Here is a 27,307-nt window from a genome sequence, read left to right on the forward strand (position 1 = left end):
CACCTTTTATTTTAACATGTATTATTTCTGGTATTCTCTCCTTCCTGAAGATCTGACTTTCCATCTGGTAGTAGTTCCCTTCATCCTGAAGAACCTCCTTTAAAATTTCTTGTAGTATACATCTACTTGAGGAAAATGTGTTCTAAATGAATTCTGTAAGCTGTCATTTATCTGAAAATGTCTTTTACTCTTGATTTTGAAGCATATTTTCACTGTATGTGCAAAGTTGAGTTGAGAATTTTCTTTGTCTTCCAACTCTTTAAAAATGCTCTATCATCTTCAGGCCTCCACCGTTGACATGAGAAGTTAGTGTATGTACTGTTGTTCATCTGTATGTAGCATTGTTTCCAGGTTCTCTTAAAGGTTTTCTTTTTATCTTTAGTTTTAAGCAGTTTTGACCATGATGTGCTTAAGACAGTATTATTTGTGTGTGTGTGTGTGTGTATTTATCTTTTTGGGGGTTTGCTGAACATTTTGGATCTGGTAAGTGGTGTTTATAATAGTTAATAAAATTTTAACTATTATTTCTTCAGATATTTTCTTGTGCCGCATTCTCACACTCTTCTTCTGTGGCTCCTGTTAGATACATGTTAGACTGTCTGATACTGTCCCCCAGATCCCTGATGCTGTGTTTACTTTTCTTCAATCCTTTGTCTCATTGTTCTTCAAATTGGTAATTTCTAATGATCTGTCAAGTTTATGGACTCTGTCTTCTGCTGTCTCCAATCTGCCATGAAGTCCATTTAGTAACTTTTTCATTTTATTTATTGAACCTTTTTCTCCTAGAATTTTCTTTTTTCCCTCCCATTTAGTTCTTTTTTAGTCTTGCTTTCCCCGCTGAGAGTCTCATCTATTCACATATTCTCATTTTTTCCTTTTTAAAATACATCTTCCTGCTTAATGATGGGGATACAATTGAAAAATAATAAACCACGTCTTCTTCAGGGATTCTTTTTTATTTATAATAGCTACTCTAAAGACTCACTAAATGCAGTGCAATATCTGGACCACCTTAAGATTGCTTTCTAATGATTTTGTTTACTTAGGGTTCACGTTTTCTTGTTTCATTAAATGTCTAGTAATTTTTTATTACATATTGAATAGTGTCAATGGCACATGGTAGAGATGCTGAATTAAAAAAAAAAAACTCTGTAAAATGTTGATTTTTCTCTCTCTGTCTCTGTAGACAGCTTAGTTACTGGCTGATCACCTTGTGTATGCTTATTTTTAAGGCAGACCTGTGGAAAGCCTAAGGTGTTTCTCAGGCTTCTCTAACTTAGTGAGACTCATCCTTAAATACTTTTTCCCCTGTGGAATTTATTAGGGCTTGGTTTTAGGCTTTGTTAGTATGGATCTAGAGTAGGCCTTATTCTAGGGTACCACTTTTGCTTCTACACTGAGGCCTTTCTAGTGTTTCAAGCTGATGCCTAGGGTGTTATGAGTTCTCTTTGCTCTGGCTGGGTTGACCTGCCACTACTTCCCTGCACTGCTTGACCTCTAGTATTTCTGTTCTGTCTTAACCTTATTGCAGCCACTTTCTTCTACGCCTCATGTCCTGAATTGGCTAAGGACTCTCAGAAAACCTTGTGCAAACTTCTGTGACTCCCCTCTGCACGTGCCCCCCTTCACCAGCGCTGCTCTGCTTAGACCCTAGCTTGCTGGACTACAGTTGAGAAATTGTCCCCAGAGAACCAGAGTGATTGTGGGCTCACCTGTCCTTCACTCAGAGGTCACACTCTGTTAGCTAGTACGTGCAAACAGGTGTATCATTTTGTCTAGTTTAATAGTTGTTTATGAGAGGAATGATAATCTGGTACCAATTACTCTGTTTTATTGAAAGTTGAAGTCTCTCCCAGTATGCTCATGGACTGAATCATTGCTCTCTGATCTTCTCGCCTCCCACCCTCAGTCATCCATTTACTTTTCTCTTCACAAGGGAGACAAAGTCAGGGTGAGGGGCAGCAGAAGAAAGACCTTACTTGGATCTTGCTCCAATGTCATGACCCTGGGCCTCTGAACTGGAAAATTAAAGGTGTTGTGAAAAAGCACAATATACTAGGGGTAAAGGTAGTAATGCATGCGAGACTTTCCGTGTTTGTATTTTATGCCACTGCTTATACATTGAGATGTTACACAAACAGGTGTCAGGAAAAGGGACGACTTAGATACATCTTCAAAACTTGTTTGCTGTTAATGACTGCCCTTCAGATTCTGGTGAGATAAGATACACCTAAACTTGTAACTTCTCATGAGCACTGTAATTAACAGGAAGAGATTTTCTTTGAGTATGGGTTTAGCGGGGGTTGGGTAGTGTTTCGTCCATGTGGACCTACCCAGAAAAAAATCACGTTTTTTTGGTTCTAAATTCTAGTGTTTTTCTTGCTTTTTAAGCCTAAACTTAAAAAAAATAGAATTTTTTTTGATAGAAGAGTATTCTCATTAGGGAAATAGTTACTTTATGTGATACTTAGTCATCACTTGGGAAATTTATCTAGAAAATATTTTAAGTGCTGTCCCATACTTGGAGCTTATAGTTCTATATAAATATGTCATAGGGGCCTCAGAAGAATATTAGACTTTTTTTCCTTGTTACTATTCCCTAAAAAATACAGTATAACAACTATTTATATAGCATTTACAATGGATTGGATATTATAAGTAGTCTAGAGATGATTTAAAGTATGTGGGAGGATATGCAAAGATTAGATGCAAATATTACAGCATTCTGTAGAAGGGACTTGAGCATTTCTGGATTTTGGTTTCACAGGGAGCCCTGGAATGAGTCCCCCACAGATGCCTAGGGACAACTGTACATCCTGTTACATTTTATCAGAAAATGTGATGGCAGCTTAAAGCTTTAATCCTTTTAAAGTCTGTGAGAAGTTTGCTTCTTTTAGTTCAAGTTGCTGTTAATGTTGTTTGCCATGGCTTCACTTTTTGTCCTGTCTTCTAAATTGTATCCCTCAGTTGATGACTTGCTCTCTTGCCAGCAGCCTCTATGCACTGTACATTTGCCTTCTCACCACATCCTCCCTATATGTTTAACCCTGCCTGACAATCTGCTTTCTCTACCTTTTATAAACATTTTATTTAACTTTTATTGTGGTAAAATACACATAACACTTCTCTTCTTATAGACCTGGGCTGGTAAGAACTGCTGAAGATGTTTTTTAGAGATTTGTGGTATGACAAATTCCACTGGGGTTTCTGACCTTCTCAGTCATGCTTGTCTTGGGGTCACCACTCCTTGGCCCTCTCCCATGGCACCTGTCCCTCATTCTGCTCAAGCCCCTATGCCTTCCCAACAACTTGCCTTTAGCTCTAGGCAGATGTCCTTGCTTGCACTTGTCATAGAGAACATGAAGGCTCTCTGCTGTTTTGTGCTCATGCACATGCCTCTTCTCTGTCTTCACCTCCTGTCCTCCAGGCTTGGAGGGAGAGCACCTAGCTCCCATCATATTGGGTTTCTTGTACACTCTCCCTGTCCCTCTGGATGCTATGCCAGCATTTTCCCTCCCCTACTCCTCCACCTCCACATTTTGTTTTTCTTTACTGTTCCTTTCCTGCAGAAATACATGCCCGAGTTGTTCCCATCTTAAACACAGACGAATGAAAAACAAAAGGATTTAAGTTTTGTCTATACCACATTTTCCTTTAGTTTATCCCTATGTTTTTTCCTTGATAAACAACTACATACCTTCAAAGAATAGTCTGCAGTCCTTGTTTTCTTTTGTTAACTTTCCATTTCTTCTTTGGGCCCCTGGAATCAGGCTTCTACTCTCACTATTAAAGTCACTGGTTCCCTGGTTACCAAATGTAAGGGCCTCTCTAGGCCTCATTTTACTTGACCTTTCTAAAATATTTAATGCTGGCCACTTTCGTCTTTATGAAATCCTGCTTTTGGTTTCTGGGATGCCACTCCTCTGATTTTCCTACCTTTAGTCCATTTCTTCTTCTCCTTTGCTGACCTTCTTCCTCTGGCCACCCAGCTCTTAAATGCTGATCCTCCCTGAGTCTCCCTTTCGATAGTCTCATTTATCTGCATGGTTTTAATGACCATATCTACACAGGTCATTCGGAAACCTGAATATTCCACCCAGATCACTCTCTTGAGCTCTAAACCCACATAACGTAATCCTTTTAACAATTCTACAAAATAGCACTGTTTCCCACATTTACAGGTGAGGAAATTGAGGCTAAGAAAGGTAACCTGTTTGAGATCAGTGGAAAAGCCAGGATTTTAACATCTACCTAAAATCAGGCCTTTAACTCTATTAATCAAACATCTCCACCTGGTTATCTGACAGATTATATCCTACACTGAATGCCATCTCATAATCCTGTTCTCCTTCCTTGCCTCAAAAAAAATTAGAAAATGTGAAAGACTATATTCTCAATCTCAGTGAGTGACATTCCTTCTTTTCAGTTATACAAGTTGGAATGTAAAGGGAATTGACATAGACTTTTCTGTGTCTCCTACCCTGCAGGTCCATCTAGCCCAAGGGAGTGTCAGTTCTTGTGCATCTACCTTTTTGACGTGACTTGTAATCATACCCTCCTCTTTATTCCACTGCTACTGACATAGTTAAGAACTTTATCTTGACTGTTATTGCCATTATAGTGACAGTCTAACTCACTGCTTCTCACATTATCTGAGCTGAAGAACCAGGGTTTATTGTTTCTGTTTTTTTAATTTTTAATCTGTTGCAGAAATTTTGTAGCGTATAAAATTAATTAGAAAAATGAAATGAAAAAAGACATACAAAAATAACTCAGTTTTAAACATTATTAAATTCAACACACATAAAACTTACTCTGTCAAATTGTCTAAAAGTTTTTGGGTACTAATAGTCTATGTATATCCTGTCCCAGATGGGTCACACTTTTGCACATTGGCACTGGTCCACAAACAACATTGAGGAGTGCTAGTTCACAGAATCTGATGAAAAGAAATGTCTTCAGTTCTCTTAGATTATAACCACATGGGCCTATGTTATTTAAAACTGAAACATTTCAGCTAGAAGGTTCTTTGCTTTGGCTTATAGATAGCTTATATATGTGAATTTAAGAGGTTTTAGAAAATTCCCTGTTTCTTTAGGATCCCTTCTTTCAGTAGGAATAAATCCCAACGAGCAAGGGGTAATCATGTGTTACGTTACAATTTAATGCCAAAATCAAAGTATACTGACAAGAATCAAATCAACATTTTCTTTAATAGGCTTGAAGTACCTTCATGTATCTTCATGGGATACCTGTAATAAAAGTGATTTTCCCTGATTTGATATATTTAACTTGATATGATTGTGCATACCGAAAAAAAAAACTGTGCTTCTATATTGCACAGTGAAATATAGCAAATGGGTTGATGTGATCTCCATTTCTGAAAGATTAAAATTCTACGTTGGTATTATTCTGACTGGGAGTGAAATAATAAAAGCAAGTTATTTGGATTTAGGCAGGCATCTGACTAAGCCCTTGTCAGAAGATTTGAAATTAATGACATGCAGACAGGAGATGCCAAATGGTCAAACTGTAGAATATCGCTTGGCTTTAAATGGCATGACAGAAGAATAAAAAAACACAGCAACAAAGTTCTAAGGGGACAGAATTGAGAGATGGGAATGCTCTAAATATTAAGCTGAGATTGTACCTGGAGTTAGTTCAGAAATATAGTAAATAAAACCATACTGTGCAGAACCCATTGTTGTCTGCATTAGGCCTGACACAGAACAAAACACATGGGGCAAATGCCTGAGAGCATAATCTTCCCATGTGTGGTAGAAAAGTCAAAAAAGGCCTTTTTAGACATTTTTAAATTAAAAAAAAAATTAAGCTAGTCTACAGCAGTGTGCCAGGCACCAAAAAACTACTACAGAAACTTTCTAATCATGAAGAGTTTTAAAAGCAATTTTAAAAAATTGAATACAGCAATATTTGCTCTGTTAATGAAGTGTATGACCCCAAACACTATTAACTATCAAAACAAAACATACTTTTTTTTTTTTTTACAAGAAATTGGGGCACTATAGGAAGTTTAGGAGATTATATTCCCAAAAGCAGTGTGTTAGAACCCTTCTTCTTTCATAGTAGATGGATAGATGGCAGATTGCTAAACTCATACCTAGAAAATAATTAGAAGTTTTATTCAAATAAAAATTTTAAAGTAGCATAACTCGTACACAGTTCAGGTTGGAGAGGAGTCAGGAAAAGGTCCATATGCTCCCCAAAGCAGAAATGGGTGAAGTGAAATGAAAAGAAAGTTTATTTTTTAAAGGTAATAAAGACAAAGGAAAAACAAAAAAAGATACCTTTTCTTAATTTGTGTTGTAGCAAGTTAAGCTGAGGTATGGAATACCAGGTGGATGGGCACGGGAAAGGGAGATTATGACACTGCAGGCAGAGGGAACAGAAAAGAAAAAAAGACACATGGAGGATAGCATGGAATAGTTGCCTGGCCTGTGCTCAAAATAGTATGCAGTTTGGGATGGCCAGAGCATACTCAGGAATGGTATGGTTAGTGCTGGCTGGGATCTGACCATGGAATATGCTTATACCAGTGCCTCTCAAACTTAAGTGCATGTGAAGCACCCGAGGATTTGTTAAAATTCGTATTCTAGGTGGAGACTTCAGAGGCTGCATTTCTAACAAGCTGCAATGTGATGCAATTGCTGCAGGGTCACAAGCCACACTGAGCAGCAAAACTGCAAATTTTATCCTAATATTTATCAATAATACGTTTTACGGATGAAGAGTTTCCACCATTACAGTGTTTGTTGAATAGCACAAAATACATAGCATTTATCTTAAGCTAGATATTCAGTAGTTTTTTGTAAGGTTTGCTCTCCTGATGGTGAAATAATACTCTTAGCAACTTCATTGCCAGGTATAAAATAAATAATTCAGGGCTCTCTTCTTTTATTGAATTAGTTTGAGTAGAGGGATGCAATATAATGAAAAGAGCATAAACTTTTGAATCAAATTTTTAGACCTGGGCTTTAATATCAGTTTTATGACTAAATAGCTGTGTGACTTTATGAAGACGAATTAATCTATTTCTCTTTTTCTATTTTCTCATGTCTAAAATAGAATACTTGCCATTTTATAGGATTGTTGTAAGGGTTAGAAATGATATGTATAAAGTGCCTTGTAGGGAAGATTATTGGAGGTTTCAATTTGATAACTTTTGAGATCCCTTAGAAACTAAAATTGTATTAATTTTAAATAAAAAACATTGAACGATCTAATCCTAGGAAATACTGATATATGGGGGATTATCCACCCTTCTACTTCTAGAGTCTTTTTTCTCAGTGATTTTGGCAAATCCGAAGATGTGGTTTGTTGTAGTTTGTAAAAGCTCCCACTGAGATCCACTAACACTCATGGTGTGCAGTATGGTTGTTTCCCATGGAAATATGTTGTACTTCTGAAAGCCGTGGAAGCATGAAAAACAGATTGAATTATAATTTTATCTGACTTTTATTGTCTTTTGGTCTTTTTAAAAATTATTTCTTGCTTATGGAAATTTCCTATATAATTTGTGCTTCCCATTTGCTGTGGGACAGAAACATTCCTCTTTCAGGGGAAAACAATAACCCATCCTGTTGCTTAGCCACACTCAATCTTAGAAATGGGCATACCAGCTTATGGTGCTCCCTAGAGAGAATGAGACTCAGGGATGAGACACACAAATACCTTGGAAGCAGGTTTGAGGCCTGTTGGACAGAAATTCTGGGATTGCAGTGCCCAAACCCTAGAAGGGGAACCGTGGACTGTAGGTGGGCACATCCCTTTGATCCTACTGACTCCTCGCCTGGTGGGGACAGACATAGTCAGAGGAATGCCAAAACAGGGCCCTCTCAAGCCCAGGGCAGGGTCCCAGGTTGTGGGGCAGGAGTATATTAAGGAAATTAGTATATTATCTCAGCTAACTTTTTAAAAATATAATAGCCTGTTTATTTAGCTTTCTTATTTCATAACTGTGGTATACTTTTATTTATGTTTTAGTTTTTAATGGATGACTCAATAATGGTATAAACATCTTATTTAATTCAGTAGCTCTGAGATGGAAATAAGTCTTAGTGACTTAAAAAAATTCTTAGTTTAAATGTGGTCTAGCTAGAAGACATGTTATTAATATTATGAGCTTTTTTTTTCTAACTCTGTGCTTTGTTTTTATATTTGGTTTGTTAGATCGGCTTCAGCTCCCCAGGAATATGATTGAAAACAGCATGTTTGAGGAAGAACCAGATGTGGTGGATTTAGCCAAAGAGCCTTGTTTACATCCTCTAGAGCCTGATGAGGTGGAATATGAGCCCCGGGGTTCCCGACTGCTGGTGCGGGGTCTTGGTGAACATGAGATGGAGGAGGATGAAGAGGATTATGAGTCATCAGCAAAGCTGCTGGGCATGTCCTTCATGAATAGAAGCTCAGGCCTTCGGAACAGTGCAACTGGTTACAGGCAGAGCCCAGATGGGGCTTGTTCAGTACCCTCTGCAAGGACCATGGTGGTCTGTGCTTTTGTCATTGTGGTTGCTGTTTCTGTAATCATGGTGATTTACTTACTGCCCAGATGTACCTTTACCAAAGAAGGCTGCCATAAAAAAAACCAGTCAATTGGACTAATTCAGCCATTTGCAACAAATGGGAAATTGTTTCCATGGGCACAGATCAGGCTTCCCACTGCCATTGTGCCACTACACTATGAACTCAACCTACACCCGAACCTAACCTCGATGACATTCAGGGGTTCTGTGACAATTTCAGTTCAGGCTCTTCAGGTCACATGGAATATCATTCTTCATAGCACAGGTCATAATATTTCAAGAGTGACCTTTATGTCAGCAGTTTCAAGCCAAGAAAAACAAGTTGAGATCCTGGAATATGCATATCATGGACAGATCGCCATTGTTGCCCCCGAAGCCCTTCTAGCAGGGCACAATTACACGTTGAAGATAGAGTACTCGGCAAATATGTCTAGATCTTACTTTGGGTTTTATGGCTTCTCCTACACAGATGAAAGTAATGAGAAAAAGTATGTAGCCCTCTTAAATGATTCTGGTTTTACGCTCTGATAACTTCTGCAGTGTAGATCCCTTTGTCCACACCAGAAACACGAATTGTGATTTTTTTTAATTTAGGAAGTTATATACAAAATAGTGGAATGGTGATTTAGAAGAATATATTATCTCTCTTAGTCAAAGCCTTGAGCATATATCATGGTGGGGTGGAGATAGGGGTGTGCTAGTGGAAAAGGATGGATAAAGATTATATCCAGAAAAACTTGTTGAGTTTTTCACATTTTTAAGGTGAATCTGGTTTTCTGTCACCTCATGAAGTCTCTTGGGAAGCGGAGTAAAGAGGAGTATGAGTTATTCTTTAAGACCTATTTTCCTAATGTGCAGAACTTTTAGGAGGTACTTAGTGAAATATAGAAAGAGGGCATGAAGAAGTGTGAAGTGTGGTGTGCTTACATATATCATTTTTAATAGCCTTAATCTTTACTGGTTTATTATTTTTTAAAATGCCAGTCTGTTTTGGATTTCTGGTGGAAATTTTTTTTAAGGTCTAGGAGAGACTTAATTTGGTTCAGAAAAAAAGGTGAGACAAAATATAAAATTATTCAGCTCCCTATTTGGACTATATATTTAGTACTTTAATCTTAGCATTCATAGCATGTAGTTTGAAATTCTGGGAAGATGGAGTTCACACAGTATGGAGGTTATTCTTAAGTAGCAGTGATATCAGTTGTCTTGTGCACAAAATCCTCACGACATCTGCTTTATGCAATTGGAGCATTCTCTCATATTACTCTGTAAAACAGTATGTGAATTACTGATGCTGACCATTTGGCTAATGTATGTTGACATATTAAGAGAAATAGTTAGAAATGAGTATTCTACATCTAAAGGAAACTTTTTGATCCTTCTTAAATGGCAAAAGAGACCAAGCAAGATCCATAATTCTATTCAGATAAATAATTTTTATTTTATTTTCCCTCTATGTAATACTTTTAAAATAAATGGCATACTGGCCCTGCCTTTCAATTCTTGCATGAGATCTGGCATTGAACACAAATGTATAATTGCAATGGGAACTTGAAAGTTCTTGCCTTTAGTTCTTCTTCTATAATGCCTATTATCCCCAAGAAATGTAAGCTATATGTAAAAACAAGAAATACATCCCTTAATTACTTTATCTACCAGTAGAAATATGTATTCTAATCATACCTCAGAGAAGAAAAATGTATAAAAGCTTCTGTAATAGAACTAAGCAAAATTAAAAGAGAAAGACAAAAAAATTGCTTTGAATTATAGTTTTCAGACATCTTGAAAGGTATAAATAATCTAAACATTTACCTGGAATCAAGATATACTATCACTTGGGGGATTCATTTTACTTATACTTTTATTTTGTTTTGAATAGCAGAGTTTCATGAACTAATTTATTTTAATAGGTTGTAAAATACTGTTTTATAATACTCTATTTCTTAATTTTAAAGAAACATATTTCATTTTTCTGACATTTTCCACAACTCAATCCAGCCCATGGCAAGAGTCAACAAGTGGCCGTACCAAAAATCACCTTACTCTGCTACATTTATTCCTCCCATTAAATAGTTAACGAGTACAAGGATTCCAGGGTCAATATTCTGATGGGAAGAGACGGCTAGGGCACATGTCCTAAAAGTCTGTTTGCATACTAAGAACATATTTCTTGTTGATTGGAAAACCATTGTATGTAAACATCAGACACCTTGCGTAGACACTGCTTGTTGTAAGGGAACTGTACCTTTACCCATGTGATCTAAGAGACAGAGACAGTCAGTAACCTTGGAGTTAAATCTCGAAGTCGTTTATGATAGGCTTAAAGTCCTAGATAACAAACTGATACTAAGAACTAGTAAACAAATTCAGGATAGGGATGTGTTTCAGCAGTTCCTCATTTCTTTTTTCTTTCTTTTTCCTGTTTTTTTTATTATTATTATTATTATACTTTAAGTTTTAGAGTACATGTGCACAATGTGCAGGTTAGTTACATATGTATACATGTGCCATGCTGGTGTGCTGCACCCATTAACTCATCATTTAGCATTAGGTATATCTCCTAATGCTATCCCTCCCCCTTCCCCCACCCCACAACAGTCCCCAAAGTGTGATGTTCCCCTTCCTGTGTCCATGTGTTCTCATTGTTCAATTCCCATCTATGAGTGAGAACATGTGGTGTTTGGTTTTTTGTCCTTAAGATAGTTTACTGAGAATGATGATTTCTAATTTCATCTATGTCCCTACAAAGGACATGAACTCATCATTTTTTATGGCTGCATAGTATTCCATGGTGTATATATGCCAAATTTTCTTAATCCAGTCTATCATTGTTGGACATTTGGGTTGGTTCCAAGTATTTGCTATTGCGAATAGTGCCGCAATAAACATACGTGTGCATGTGTCTTTATAGCAGCATGATTTATAGTCCTTTGGGTATATACCCAGTAATGGGATGGCTGGGTCAAATGGTATTTCTAGTTCTAGATGCCTAAGGAATCGCCACACTGACTTCCACAATGGTTGAACTAGTTTACAGTCCCACCAACAGTGTAAAAGTGTTCCTATTTCTCCACATCCTCTCCAGCACCTGTTGTTTCCTGACTTTTTAATGATTGCCATTCTAACTGGTGTGAGATGGTATCTCATTGTGGTTTTGATTTGCATTTCTCTGATGGCCAGTGATGATGAGCATTTTTCATGTGTCTTTTGGCTGCATAAATGTCTTCTTCTGAGAAGTGTCTGTTCATATCCTTTGCCCACTTTTTGATGGGGTTGTTTGTTTTTTTCTTGTAAATTTGTTGGAGTTCATTGTAGATTCTGGATATTAGCCCTTTGTCAGATGAGTAGGTTGTGAAAATTTTCTCCCATTTTGTAGGTTGCCTGTTCACTCTGATGGTAGTTTCTTTTGCTGTGCAGAAGGTCTTTAGTTTAATTAGATCCCATTTGTCAATTTTGGCTTTTGTTGCCATTGCTTTTGGTGTTTTAGACATGAAGTCCTTGCCCATGCCGGTGTCCTGAATAGTAATGCCTAGGTTTTCTTCTAGGGTTTTTATGGTTTTAGGTCTAATGTTTAAGTCTTTAATCCATCTTGAATTAATTTTTGTATAGAGTGTAAGGAAGGGATCCAGTTTCAGCTTTCTACATATGGCTAGCCAGTTTTCCCAGCACCATTTATTAAATAGGGAATCCTTTCCCCATTGCTTGTTTTTCTCAGGTTTGTTAAAGATCAGATAGTTGTAGATATGTGGCGTTATTTCTGAGGGCTCTGTTCTGTTCCATTGATCTATATCTCTGTTTTGGTACCAGTACCATGCTGTTTTGGTTACTGTAGCCTTGTAGTATAGTTTGAAGTCAGCTAGCGTGATGCCTCCAGCTTTGTTCTTTTGGCTTAGGATTGACTTGGCGATGTGGGCTCTTTTTTGGTTCCATATGAACTTTAAAGTAGTTTTTTTCCAATTCTGTGAAGAAAGTCATTGGTAGCTTGATGGGGATGGCATTGAATCTATAAATTACCTTGGGCAGTATGGCCATTTTCATGATATTGATTCTTCCTACCCATGAGCATGGAATGTTCTTCCATTTGTTTGTATCCTCTTTTATTTCATTGAGCAGTGGTTTGTAGTTCTCCTTGAAGAGGTCCTTCACATCCCTTGTAAGTTGGATTCCTAGGTATTTTATTCTCTTTGAAGCAATTGTGAATGGGAGTTCACTAACGATTTGGCTCTCTGTTTGTCTGTTATTGGTGTATAAGAATGCTTGTGATTTTTGTACATTGATTTTGTATCCTGAGACTTTGCTGAAGTTGCTTATCAGCTTAAGGAGATTTTGGGCTGAGACGATGGGGTTTTGTAGATATACAATCACGTCATCTGCAAACAGGGACAATTTGACTTCCTCTTTTCCTAATTGAATACCCTTTATTTCCTTCTCCTGCCTGATTGCCCTGGCCAGAACTTCCAACACTATGTTGAATAGGAGTGGTGAGAGAGGGCATCCCTCTCTTGTGCCAGTTTTCAAAGGGAATGCTTCCAGTTTTTGCCTGTTCAGTATGATATTGGCTGTGGGTTTGTCATAGATAGCTCTTATTATTTTGAGATATGTCCCATCAATACCTAATTTATTGAGAGTTTTTAGCATGAAGCGTTGTTAAATTTTGTCAAAGGCCTTTTCTGCATCTGTTGAGATAATCATGTGGTTTTTGTCATTGGTTCTGTTTATATGCTGGATTACATTTATTGATTTGTGTATGTTGAACCAGCCTTGCATCCCAGGGATGAATGAAGCCCACTTGATCATGGTGGATAAGCTTTTTGATGTGCTGCTGGATTCGGTTTGCCCGTATTTTATTGAGGATTTTTGCATCAATGTTCATCAAGGATATTGGTCTAAAATTCTCTTTTTTGGTTGTGTCTCTGCCCGGCTTTGGTATCAGGATGATGCTGGCCTCATAAAATGAGTTAGGGAGGATTCCCTCTTTTTCTATTGATTGGAATAGTTTCAGAAGGAATGATACCAGTTCCTCCTTGTACCTCTGGTAGAATTCGGCTGTGAATCCATCTGGTCCTGGACTCTTTTTGGTTGGTAAGCTATTGATTATTGCCACAATTTGAGCTCCTGTTATTGGTCTATTCAGAGATTCAACTTCTTCCTGGTTTGGTCTTGGCAGAGTGTATGTGTCGAGGAATTTATCCATTTCTTCTGGGTTTTCTAGTTTATTTGCGTAGAGGTGTTTGTAGTATTCTCTGATGGTAGTTTGTATTTCTGTGGGATCGGTGGTGATATCCCCTTTATCATTTTTTATTGCATCTATTAGATTCTTCTCTCTTTGTTTCTTTATTAGTCTTGCTAGCGGTCTATCAATTTTGTTGATCCTTTCAAAAAACCAAGATCCTGGATTCATTAATTTTTTGAAGGGTTTTTTGTGTCTCTATTTCCTTCAGTTCTGCTCTGATTTTAGTTATTTCTTGCCTTCTGCTAGCTTTTGAATGTGTTTGCTCTTGCTTTTCTAGTTCTTTTAATTGTGGTGTTAGGGTGTCAATTTTGATCTTCAAACTACTCCGAGCTACAGGAGGAAATTCAAACCAAAGGCAAAGAAGTTGAAAACTTTGAAAAAAAATTTAGACGAATGTATAACTAGAATAACCAATACAGAGAAGTCCTTAAAGGAGCTGATGGAGCTGAAAGCCAAGGCTCGAGAACTACGTGAAGAATGCAGAAGCCTCAGGAGCCGATGCGATCGACTGGAAGAAAGGGTATCAGTGATGGAAGATAAAATGAATGAAATGAAGTGAGAATGGAAGTTTAGAGAAAAAAGAATAAAAAGAAACGAACAAAGCCTCCAAGAAATATGGGACTACGTGAAAAGACCAAATCTGCGTCTGATCGGTGTACCTGAAAGTGACGGGGAGAATGGAACCAAGTTGGAAAACACTCTGCAGGATATTATCCAGGAGAACTTCCCCAATCTAGCAAGTCAGGCCAACATTCAAATTCAGGAAATACAGAGAACGCCACAAAGATACTCCTCAAGAAGAGCAACTCCAAGACACATAATTGTCAGATTCACCAAAGTTGCAATGAAGGAAAAAATGTTAAGGGCAGCCAGAGAGAAATGTCGGGTTACCCACAAAAGGAAGCCCATCAGACTAACAGCGGATCTCTCGGCAGAAACTCTACAAGCCAGAAGAGAGTGGGGGCCAATATTCAACATTCTTAAAGAAAAGAATTTTCAACCCAGAATTTCATATCCAGCCAAACTAAGCTTCATAAGTGAAGGAGAAATAAAATACTTTACAGACAAGCAAATGCTAAGAGATTTTGTCACCACCAGGCCTACCCTAAAAGAGCTCCTGAAGGAAGCGCTAAACATGGAAAGGCACAACCGGTACCAGCCACTGCAAAATCATGCCAAAATGTAAAGACCATCGAGACTAGGAAGAAACTGCATCAACTAACGAGCAAAATAACCAGCTAACATCATAACGATCAAATTCACACATAACAATATTAACTTTAAATGTAAATGGACTAAATGCTCCGATTAAAAGACACAGACTGGCAAATTGGTTAAAGAGTCAAGATCCATCAGTGTGCTGTATTCAGGAAACCCATCTCACGTGCAGAGACACACATAGGCTCAAAATAAAAGGATGGAGGAAGATCTACCAAGCAAATGGAAAACAAAAAAAGGCAGGGGTTGCAATCCTAGTCTCTGATAAAACAGACTTTAAACCAACAAAGATCAAAAGAGACAAAGAAGGCCATTACATAATGGTAAAGGGATCAGTTCAACAAGAAGAGCTAACTATCCTCAATGTATATGCACCCAATACAGGAGCACCCAGATTCGTAAAGCAAGTCCTGAGTGACCTACAAAGAGACTTAGACTCCCACAGAATAATAATGGGAGACTTCAACACCCCACTGTCAACATTAGACAGATCAACGAGACAGAAAGTTAACAAGGATACCCAGGAATTGAACTCAGCTCTGCACCAAGCGGACCTAATAGACATCTACAGAACTCTCCACCCCAAATCAACAGAATATACATTTTTTTCAGCACCACGCCACACCTATTCCAAAATTGACCACATAGTTGGAAGTAAAGCTCTCCTCAGTAAATGTAAAAGAACAGAAATAAATTATAACAAACTGTCTCTCAGACCACAGTGCAATCAAACTAGAACTCAGGATTAAGAATCTCACTCAAAACCGCCAACTACATGGAAACTGAACAACCTGCTCCTGAATGACTACTGGATACATAGCGAAATGAAGGCAGAAATAAAAATGTTCTTTGAAACCAACGAGAACAAAGACACAACATACCAGAATCTCTGGGACACATTCAAGGCAGTGTGTAGAGGGAAATTTATAGCACTAAATGCCCACAAGAGAAAGCATTTCCTCATTTCTAACAGAATTTAATTGAAGACCATTTTTGATCTGGCCCTTGTTTTTTCTTTCTCATAGTTGTCACCTGCCATGGTGAACTTTCTGATGATAATAATAGCCGGTATTCACCTGGAACTGAAGGGCTGGAAAGTGTTCCAAGCCTCTTACATGTTTAGTCTTTTATTCTGTCAAACTCACTAAGAGATAGGTGTTAACATTATATTCATTTTACAGCTAAGGGAGCAGAGGCACATAAAGTAACTTATCCAGCATCTCATGGCAAGCAGATAGCAGAGGGAGAACTCAAACCCAAGGTCATTTTAACTACAGAAGCCACATTCTTCACCACCATGGTGCACTGCCTCTCTAGTTCATACTTGCTTTCCTTTGTACATTGTTATCTCCAGTGCTTAAAATTCTCTTATCCCCAGTTAATTTGTAATTGTCTTGAACACTACTTGATAAAGTGTTCAACTTTAGTATTTCGGAAAGGAAATATACCCTCCAGTGAAAGAATAAGCTTCAAGTTATTCAGCATAGATAGAACAGGTTATAAGTATTATCAAGCAGCAGCCTTCTCAAAGGGATTTTTATGTGAGATAGTTATGATTGGCTCTCTTAACAACGGTTTAAGGTTTTATTTGCCTTAGTGTGTTATGATCTAATTTTTATCCACAAGTGGTGGGTCTCTCTTGTATGAATAGTAGGGATAACATCAAACTTTATTCCCTGGTCCCTTATGCTTCTCTTCCAAAATCTTCTGTTAACTAGATAAGAATGTTGGGGATGGGTTGAAGAAATGAAATGTTAGAAACATAATATGTGTAAATTGTTTCATGTATGTTGATTGCTACCTTTCTTGCAGTTTACCCAATCCAATAGCAACAGTTATTTGGGCACACATCCTTAACAGAAAAAAAGCAAAAACAAAAGAATACAAAACAAAAAAAGTACACGAATTTTAAGTGTGGAAGAAGTTAGGACTATCTTGCATTCGTAATAAATATCTATTTAGGACCATATGATATACAAGTAGTTTTTATTATAAATAGTTTTATTTGATTCTAACAAAAATCCTAATATTTAGGACCATATGGTATACAAGTCGTTTTTGTTATAAATAGTTTTATTTGATTCTAACAAAAACCCTGGTGTTTGGCAGTGGATTCTATCTCAGTCCTAATTTAACTAATAAGGACATTGAGATGTATGAGATGTAAGGACATTGAGATGTATGAGATGTAGGTTACTGATTTGCCCAAAGTCATGTGGTTAGTAAATTATAGAGTCTGGGTCTTCTGACTCCAAATCTCATACTCTTTCTTTTCTCCTTATCTCCTAGTAGTGGAAACTAAGCCTAAAATGAGAGAGGCTACCACCTCCAAAGTGGTGGTTGTGTATGTGCTATATTGATTGGTACCTGAAATATGCACACCAGGGCCATATTTGCCGTGATTATAGCCACGTTGGGATGATCTCCCAAGTTCAGATGTAGTTATTCTTTTACTTAACTGAAAATCTGCATTTCTTCTTGTTTCTTTTTATGCTTTTCCACCAACCTGTAATCGAGGACTTTTCTTTTTTTTTTTTTCTTGACACAGCATCTTACTCTGTCGCCCAGGTTGGAGTGCAGTGGTGCAATCTTGGCTGACTGCAGCCTCTGCCTCCCAGGTGCAAGCGATTCTCTTGCCTCTGTCTCCTGAGTAGCTGGGATTACAGGCATGTGCCACCATGCCTGGCTAATTTTTATATTTTTAAGTAGAGATGAGGTTTCACCATGTTGGCCAGGCTGGTCTCAAACTCCTGATCTCAAGTGATCCGCCCATCTTGGCCTCCCAAAGTGCTGGGATTACAGGCGTGAGCCATCTGGCCTGGACTGTAATTGAGGATTTTTCTATGTGTCGTATTCTCAACTGTTGCTGGTGTGCTATAGAAAGAGGAGGAAATTTTTTTTAATCTCTGAGGAGTGTAGGAAACCAGAATACTACAGGACACCTAATTTTTTCAGTCTTCATGAAAATGCAAGCTGTGAATTTGAGGTTTGGTATCGTGAAGCCAGAGTCTGTACAGATAATTCTCAGCAATTAATAACCACCCTTCTTAATAATCTTCCATCAGAAACCTTTTTAAGACCTCAGTGGTCAGTTGCAGCTTACCTTTGTGGCTTCATCTCCAGCCACACTGGACAGCCACCCTCAGTTTCTGCACATGCACTGCTCTGTTCATTTGTGTTCCCGGACCAAACTGAGAGTCAGGCTGCTATTTTTTGCTTCCCCAAAACGAGATGCAGATGAACTGGGAAGAGACTTTTTATTTCTATAACCAATTATATAGGGAAAAGGCCTGGAAATTATTGCCGGACCAACTCAAAGTTACAAAGTTTTCCAGAGCTTACATACCTTCTAAACTATATGTTTACGTGTAAGTGTGCATTTCTCTAAAGACGTAAGTGATTAACTTCTTTTAATCCATAAATAAGGTCTGAGTCTTGAAGACCTTCCTCTTGAGCCTCAGTAAATTTACTTAATCTAAATGGGTCCAGGTGCTGGGGTGATTACCCTTATGTTGTCTCCTGCTAAATCACGGAGGTTTGGGGAGTTCCTTCAGACCTCCAGTAATTGTTTGTGGAGGCCTGGGGAGTTTCTTCAGACCCTCCAAGAAAACTTATTTAATCCTAAATGGGTCCTGTTAAGAATTCCTTCATTATTTTGTCATGCTTTAAGACCCAGGCAAAACTCTTGGTGGGCTTTTGTTAAATTCCAGCGTTTGTATAAGGGCACTGGCTTTTAATATTTAACTTAACCACTCAGCCAGTACTGAAACAGTTGTTATGGAGGCCTGCGTTAGTGAGATCTGGCTTGCCACACTTGTGTTACCCACTCTTGCCAGAGTATACTTTCTTCCCTTCTTCACCTTTTCAAATACTCATCTTTTTAGGCCCTCTTCAGGTTTTCTACACGTTTCCTTATAATATCTTCAACCTCTAGTCAGAATTTGTTTCCTTCCCTTTGTTCCCACTGCTTTATTTTCATTGTTAAGACGTGATTTACAGCCTGACGTTAAGTTTCTGTTCATTGTATAAACCTCTGCCTTTCCCAGTTTATTGCAGATCCTTTAATGACTAGGATTGTAACACATTTATCTTAGTATACTTGGCAGGGTGCCTTGTACAGTAGGTGCTCAGTAACTACTGGATTGAATTTGTGTTTGTTTTAGGTACTTTGCAGCAACTCAGTTTGAACCCCTGGCAGCAAGATCTGCTTTTCCTTGTTTTGATGAACCAGCATTTAAAGCCACTTTTATCATCAGGATCATAAGGGATGAGCAATACACCACTTTATCAAATATGCCTAAGGTACTGTTCTGTTCCTTGAATGTAAAAATCTTTGAATGGATCTCTTTCTTTAAGAACACTTAAATTCCTCTTGGCCAGACTACAGTTGAGAATGATTAAAATCATATACATTAATATTCTTCCTTAAAATACTTAAATAAAAATTAAAATATGTTGGCATCAGTTGGGAGGTCACCTTGAGGAGGACTTGAGGAAAGAGAAAGACCCGCTGGACTTGGAATGTGTGGATAGGAAATGTGAGTGTGCATTGTATATTAAGTTGTGCAAATATTAATACAATGAACTAGCACAAGATTAGAGGAATATTTTCTGAGACAGGATGAATTTGCTATTCTAAACTGTTATTTGAGAGTGTTGAATAATAACTGTTTTTGGTATTTTATTGGTAAATGAAAAACCAATATTGTTATAATATGGAGATTGACAACTAGAACAGGAGCCTCTTTCTTAGATGTTAGCTCTGTGTGGGATGCAGTGAGGGTGAAACCAATAATTGTTTTTATGCCAAACAAAACCTGGAAAGTAGGGGGTCCTTTTTTTTTTTTTGGTCTTAGACACCTGAGGGACTGTGCAGCTTAATAGGAGCCTCCTGGACCCATGTGGCTAAGGGAGAGGAGCAGCAGCCATACCCAGCAGGCTATGGAGCCAATCCTGTAGGCAGCAGAGAGCATAATCTGTAACAAGACAGCACTGCACCAGCTTACTCTCCACACTCAGCCATACTCTTCACCTTCATCTTTCTCTAAAGAGGCAGATGCCTACTTTAATTTGTGGTTGGAAAATTCTATAAGGTTGCCTACATTCCCTCATTTTGTGTCTGCTGCAGACTTCTCTAATGACTTAACTACTGACTTTGTTCCCACTAAGCTTTCTTGGGGATCCTCAACATGGCACCCCATGAAGCCATTTCAGATCATTTGAAGGGATGTCGCAGCTAGAGCTCGTTCTTCTGTGGATGTGTTTGTAGCAGTAGAGTGGAGCAATCCCAGGTCATAAGGAAGGATTTTGGTTTTGGAGGTGTTCTAATGGGAGAAGCAGAACCACCGTGACTATCTTTAACTTAACATTTATTTGGTCATCTTTGGGACTAAAAACTCCTTGAGGATTTGCACTGTGCTCCATATGTCCTCAGGATGAAGGATGGTACAACAGACTGAGACTAAGAGCCATGCTCTTTGCAGAAATTCATACTGAGAGGTTATAATATGCTAGCATCTTTACCACTTATTTCCTATTTGAATTTTCAGTTTCTTTGTTTGTTTGTTATTGCCATTTATTCCTATAGTTACAGAACTGTCTTTTCCCCTTTGCTTGTAGAAGTCATCAGTCATTCTAGAAGATGGACTTGTTCAGGATGAGTTTTATGAGAGTGTGAAGATGAGCACTTACTTGGTTGCTTTCATTGTGGGAGAGATGAAGAACCTGAGTCAGGACATAAATGGAACCCTGGTATGTTGATGTGGTAATTGTCTGAAAGCCTGTGTCACAAGAGGTTCAGAGGAACTCTTGCTTTAACGATTCCTGGTATTTGCTGTATGAAATAAATAAGCTTTTAGATCACACTCTGACATTTTATACCAGAAATGCTACTTTTTTGCTTAGCTGTTATTTACTGTTACTAATTTAATAGCTGAAAGTCAATAATTTTCAAGTTTTAAAAAATTTTACTTTTAAAGAGAATTTTAGTAAGACACTATATGTATACTAAAGCTTTTAGAACTGAGTGATAGCCACTAGCCTTAAGGGGAATATTTAGATTTAAATAAATTAAAATTAAATACAATTTAAAATTCACTTCCTCAGTCTCACTAACCATATTTCAAGTGTTCAGCAGTGTTCATGTGACTAGTGGCTACATATTCGATAGCTCTAGGTTGTAAAAATCAGATGAGACCTCCCTTTTTTCAAAGCAAATCCTGATGAGATTGCTCGTCCTAATGAATAAGATTGTTTATTTAGTTAAGGGTCTGGTTTATCTGTATTTTGCCAAAATTAGACTCTTCTGTTTTTCTTTGCTATTTGTACCTGTCTGTAAATGATTATTTGATGGATTTAATACTTTGATTTCACAGTAGAAACCTAATAAAGTTAATTTTTTCAAATACTGACAACATAGAAGGAGAAAAGGCATTCTATCGTATTTATTAAACTAAAAACAATTATTCTTGATGATAGAAATATGATAGAATGTCTTAGTTTCTGTTTTCATATTTTTGAGCTCTACCAGGGAATATACTGCTAGTTTTGGGTTTCCTTTCTAGACTAAAGAGCTTTATATTAATCACAGGATACTTGGATCTTATCATTTTGCTACTTCAAAAGGGTATATGTTTCCTATTAGAAAAGACTATCATGTCTATCCCATACCTCTCAGAGATAACGACAGAGATAAGGATTCTCTGGTGATTTATCATCAATAATACTGTATGCCTTTAATGACGCTACTCAAAAAGTAAACTAAGTTTTTAATGGTAAGTGTAGACTGTAATATTAAGTGCTAAATAATGGTCCACTCACCTTTGGATTGAAAGACTTTATGTCAAGGATTTTTCAGAATCCTTTCAAAAGGATATTATGACTGACTTAAATCTGAAATAATTCAGTTAATTCCACTTCAGGTGTTGCACTACATATTTAGCCTTTGATTTAGAGTTTGCAGCCTTGATAAAGCCTAAGAAGCCCAATCTAAAAGAGCCAGGTTTGCTGCTGCTTCAAGACTCAGCTGAATACTACCTTCTCCACGAAGCATTTCTTTCTTTCCCCAGCTGGAATTAATCATTCCCTCTCTGCTCTTTCATAGCACTTTAATTATCTCTTTTTTGTAGTTCTTCATACTCATTGATATAAAACCCCCAGCACTTTTTATGTATCCCAAAATGTATGCAGTCTTGGCATTTTCCCCCCTTCTTTTCTTCCTTCCTCTTCACTCTCTCTCTTCCTTTTTCCCTCTTTCTCTCATCTGCTGTGTTTGCTTCACACTGCCTGTAGGATTACATTCAGATTCATCATTTGATACTCAAGGCCTTCCTTATAAATTCAGCAATATTTATTTTCTTGTTTAAAATTTATTTTTTCCACTCATCTGCACACTGATCTTTCTTTTTTCTTTTTCTTTTCTTTTTTTTTTTTTGAGACAGAGTCTCGCACTGTCGCCTGGGGTGGAGTACAAATGGCACAATTTCGGTTCACCGCAACCTCTGCCTCCCAGGTTCAAGCAATTCTCCTGCCTCAGCCTCCTGAGCAGCTGGGATTACAGATGCCCTCCACCACGCCTGGCTAATTTTTTGTATTTTTAGTAGAGATGAGGTTTCACTATTTGGCCTGTCTGGTCTCTAACTCCTGACCTCGTGATCCACCCGCCTCGGCCTCCCAAAGTGCTGGGATCTTTTTTAAAAATTTTTTTAGTGACAGGGTCTCACTCTGCCACCCCAGGCTGGAGTACATGGTGCAATCATAGCTTACCGTACATTAAAGTTCTGGGCTCAAGTGATTCTCTCCCAAGTCATTGGGACTACAGACAGGCACCTGCCACCATACTTGGCTAGGTGTTTTGTTTTGTTTTTTAATTTTTTGTAGAGACATCTTGCTATGTTGCTCAGGCCAGCTTGAACTCCTGGGCTCAAGCAATCCTCCTGCCTCACCCTCCCAAAGTGCTGGGATTACAGGTTTAAACCATACTTCTGGCAAATTCAGCTGTATTTCTAATTGCCTCATTATGAATTCTTTCATCTAGGCAAGCTGAATTATTCATTGCCCACATACATACTGCATTCTCATATGTGTGTGTGCATGTGCATGCTTGTGTGTATGTGTGTGGAAAGAGGAAGAGATAGAGAAGTTTTAGGTGACTATATTTTGTTTTTTGCTTTTTATTTACCTGTATTAGGAAACAACATGGTTAAACATAGACTCTGGAGTCTAATTGGGTTAAAATCCCTCCTAGACAGCTTATTAGCTATGGGCCCTTAAGTAGACTGCTCTCATCCTTTCTCGGTATATATATATGTGTGTGTGTGTGTGTGTATGTGTGTGTATATATAATAATATATATTATATATGATATATTATATATTATATATGATATGATATATTATATTATATATTATATATGATATGATATATTATATTATATATTATATATTATATATTATATTATATATTATATAATATTATATATTATATTATATATTATATAATATTATATATTATATTATATATTATATAATATTATATATTATATTATATATTATATAATATTCTATATTATATTATATTATATATTATATAATATTCTATATTATATTATATATTATATAATATTCTATATTATATTATATATTATATAATATTATATATTATATAATATATTATATAATATTATATTATATAATATATTATATAATATTATATAATATTATATAATATATTATATAATATATTATATTATATTATATAATATTATATAATATATAATAATATATAATATTATATCATATAATATATCATATAATATATAAGATATAATAATATATTATATTATATATATAAGATATAATAATATATTATATTATATTATATATAAGATATAATATATAATATATAGTAATATAATATATTATATAATATATTATATTATATTATATATTATATTATCTAATAAGAAAAGATTTGCTCTATTTCTTAATATATAATAATATATAATATATTATATATAAATTATTATATATAATATTAATTATATATACACATTATATATTATATATTATATTATAATGTATAATATATGATAATATAATATAATATATTATATATTATAATATAATATATAATATATTATAATATAATATATAATATATTATATTATATTATCATATATTATATATTATATATTATATTATATTATCATATATTATATATTATATATTATATTATATTATCATATATTATATATTATAATATATTATATAATGTATAATATAATATATTATATTATATAATAATATCTTATATAATAATATATCATTATATAATATATTATATATCATAATATAATATATAATATATAATGTGTATATATAATTAATATATATAATATATAATTTATATATATTATATATTATATATTATTATATATTAAGAAATAGAGCAAATCTTAAATCTGTTATTGCTCAATGTTAACCTCCTTCTTTGAGAGCTGATCAGGGATCTTTCTAGTTGTGTTTTTAGAAATCTCCTATAAGATCTTCGAAAGAGATCTGGCAAGAAAAGTTTCAGGTTGTAAGTTTTAAGGCCTGAGTGCCGATTGACTTTTATTTAACAATGTTTAGAGTACTCTTACCTAGTCCAGAATGCTGTTCAAGACTTTCTTTGCTGAGCTAGATTGCTGTCTCTATTTCTTACTTAATATACAATAATATAGCTTATATAGTATATATTATATAAGATATATTATATATAATATATAATTTATTATATAATATATAATATATAATTTATTATATAATATATAATTTATTATATAATGTATAATATATAATTTATTATATAATGTATAATATATAATTTATATATTATAATATATAAATTTTATATTATATATTATATAATTTATATATATAATATATTATATATTATATAATTTATATATTATATATTATATTATATATTATATAATTTATATATTATATATTATATTATATATTATATAATTTATATATTATATTATATATTATATAATTTATATATTATATAATATATTATATATTATATAATTTATATATTATATATTATATTTATATAATGTATATTATATAAATATTATATGTAATATATAATATATAATGTAATATATAATATATAATATAATATAGTATATAATATATAATATATAATACATGTGTATATATGTATATATAATTATATATAATATGTGTATATATTACATATTATATGTTATATATTATATAATTTATATATAATATATTATATGTATATATTATATATTATATATTATATGTATATATTATATATTATATATTATATGTATATATTATATATTATATATTATATAATATATGCATATATTATATATTATATATGTATATATTATATAATATATAATATATATACACACATACTATATATATACACACACATACACAAACATATATACACACATACACATATGCACATACACATGGATAAAGTGCACACTTCCTTTTTACCATATGTAAATATATTATAAAATCCTTGCATGTGAGTGAATATAATCTACATTATTTTTAATACCCAGAAGTAAATGTTTTGAAAATATTAACATTATACAAATAACAGTTTTATTAATTTCTTTCCTTTTTATCAGGAGATGGGGAGGAATGTGACATGCATGGAGTTATACTCTGTGCTGGCAGCTGTTCTAGGCACTCATTTATAAACATTTTTTCATTTTATAAGCCAAATAAAGGGAAGATACACATTAGACCCACATTGCTGATGAGGAAACAGTGTCTCAAAGGATTTAAGTAATTGACCTAAGATTACATAATCAGTAAGTGATAGTCAAGATTGTTTTGCCCACCACAATATGCTGCTGCCTACACCAAATGACCTAAGTAACTTCTGTTGTTTATGTTAGGTATGGTGACCAGAAATTTAAAACTTGAAGTCTAACAAAGGATTAGACTTTTTGATATGTTGATAGATTTTGTTATGCTAAAATCTCTAGGATGGCTTCTATTTTGTAATATTTGACGGGTCGGTTCAGAAATAAGGCTATATTCAGAAATAAGGCAATAGAGCTTTACTTACTAAAGTCAATATTACTCACCAACTAAAAATTTCAAAGTTGACTATAGATTATTACATGTGTCCTGTTCAGTGTTAAATACTGCATTGTTGTCAAAGAACTAAAAAAGAGGAACATGTATTTCATCATTTCTGTTCATTCTTCATTCCATAAACTTCCCCCTGCCTTCAGAAATACCAGAATTACCTAGACAATTCTAGGCCAGTTGTGAAATACACTGCCTGCTTTTGTTTGCCACTGCCTGCTTTTGTTTTTACTGTACACAGCCATAACATGTAGAATCAGAATCTAGCCATGGTTAGTCAGGTGTGGACACCACATCTGACATTGAGCATTCAAATAGAAATATAACTTCACCAGTATCATCCATGTGAAGTTGTAATTTTAATTTATTCATGTTTAGTCAGAAACATGACTACATGACTTTGTTCCAAATTTCCGTTAAAAACATTTCTACCTCAACTATCTTCCACCAGCCCGGAACATTGTACACAATTTATATCATTCTCCTAAAGCCATCTAATCAGTTATTCTGGATAGACCTAACTGTTTTTGCGGGGGAGAGGGGTGAAATTTCTGCTTTTATGTGTGTCCAGTTATCTGTTGAGGAAGACTGGTGTTTCTCAGAAAATTTAGTATTGAAGCTTCTAATATTTTCTGCCTTTATAAATTTTGCAGACCATATTATACTCCTTTTTGAGGGTATGAGGTTTTGTTCTATTTTTGCTTTTGTTAATTAGTTTTTGTTTTTATTAAATTAAGAAACAAATAAGTTAAATCTGTTATTGCTCAATGTTAACCTTCTTCTTTGAGAGCTGATCAGGGATCTTTCTAGTTGTGTTTTTAGAAATCTCCTATAAGATCTTTCAAAGAGATCTGGCAAGAAAAGTTTCAGGTTGTAAGTTTTAAGGCCTGAGTGCCAATTGACTTTTATTTAACAATGTTTAGAGTACTCTTACCAAGTCCAGAATGCTGTTCAAGACTTTCTTTGCTGAGCTAGATTGCTGTCTCTATTTCTTACTGCATCTGTTGCTCTTAGAAAAGCTTGATAATAATTATAATGATCAGATTATTTATCTCTCGTAAGAACTCATTACAGATGTTCTTTTAAGGAAAAGAAAAAGAAGTAGAAAGGAAGAGAAAGTATTAAACTACATTTTTTCCTAATCATTGTATTCCAGAGATGGGAATAAGTGGACCCTTTGG

General features: G+C 35.2%; 1 protein-coding gene across 2 annotated transcripts in view; it reads left to right on the forward strand.

Moving 5' to 3' along the window:
• LNPEP (leucyl and cystinyl aminopeptidase) overlaps positions 1-27,307 on the forward strand; it is a 113,638-nt gene that overhangs the window by 38,938 nt on the left and 47,393 nt on the right. For both annotated transcript variants that reach the window (XM_054487770.2, XM_054487769.2), the window contains exons 2-4: positions 8,191-9,031; positions 19,158-19,296; positions 20,614-20,745. In XM_054487770.2, coding sequence (XP_054343745.1) covers positions 8,214-9,031; positions 19,158-19,296; positions 20,614-20,745 — 1,089 coding nt within the window. In that variant the 5' untranslated portion in view covers positions 8,191-8,213. The remainder of the gene's footprint in view (positions 1-8,190; positions 9,032-19,157; positions 19,297-20,613; positions 20,746-27,307) is intronic.

This window comes from Pongo pygmaeus, chromosome 4 (genome assembly GCF_028885625.2).
Source record: "Pongo pygmaeus isolate AG05252 chromosome 4, NHGRI_mPonPyg2-v2.0_pri, whole genome shotgun sequence".
Lineage (NCBI taxonomy): Eukaryota > Metazoa > Chordata > Mammalia > Primates > Hominidae > Pongo > Pongo pygmaeus.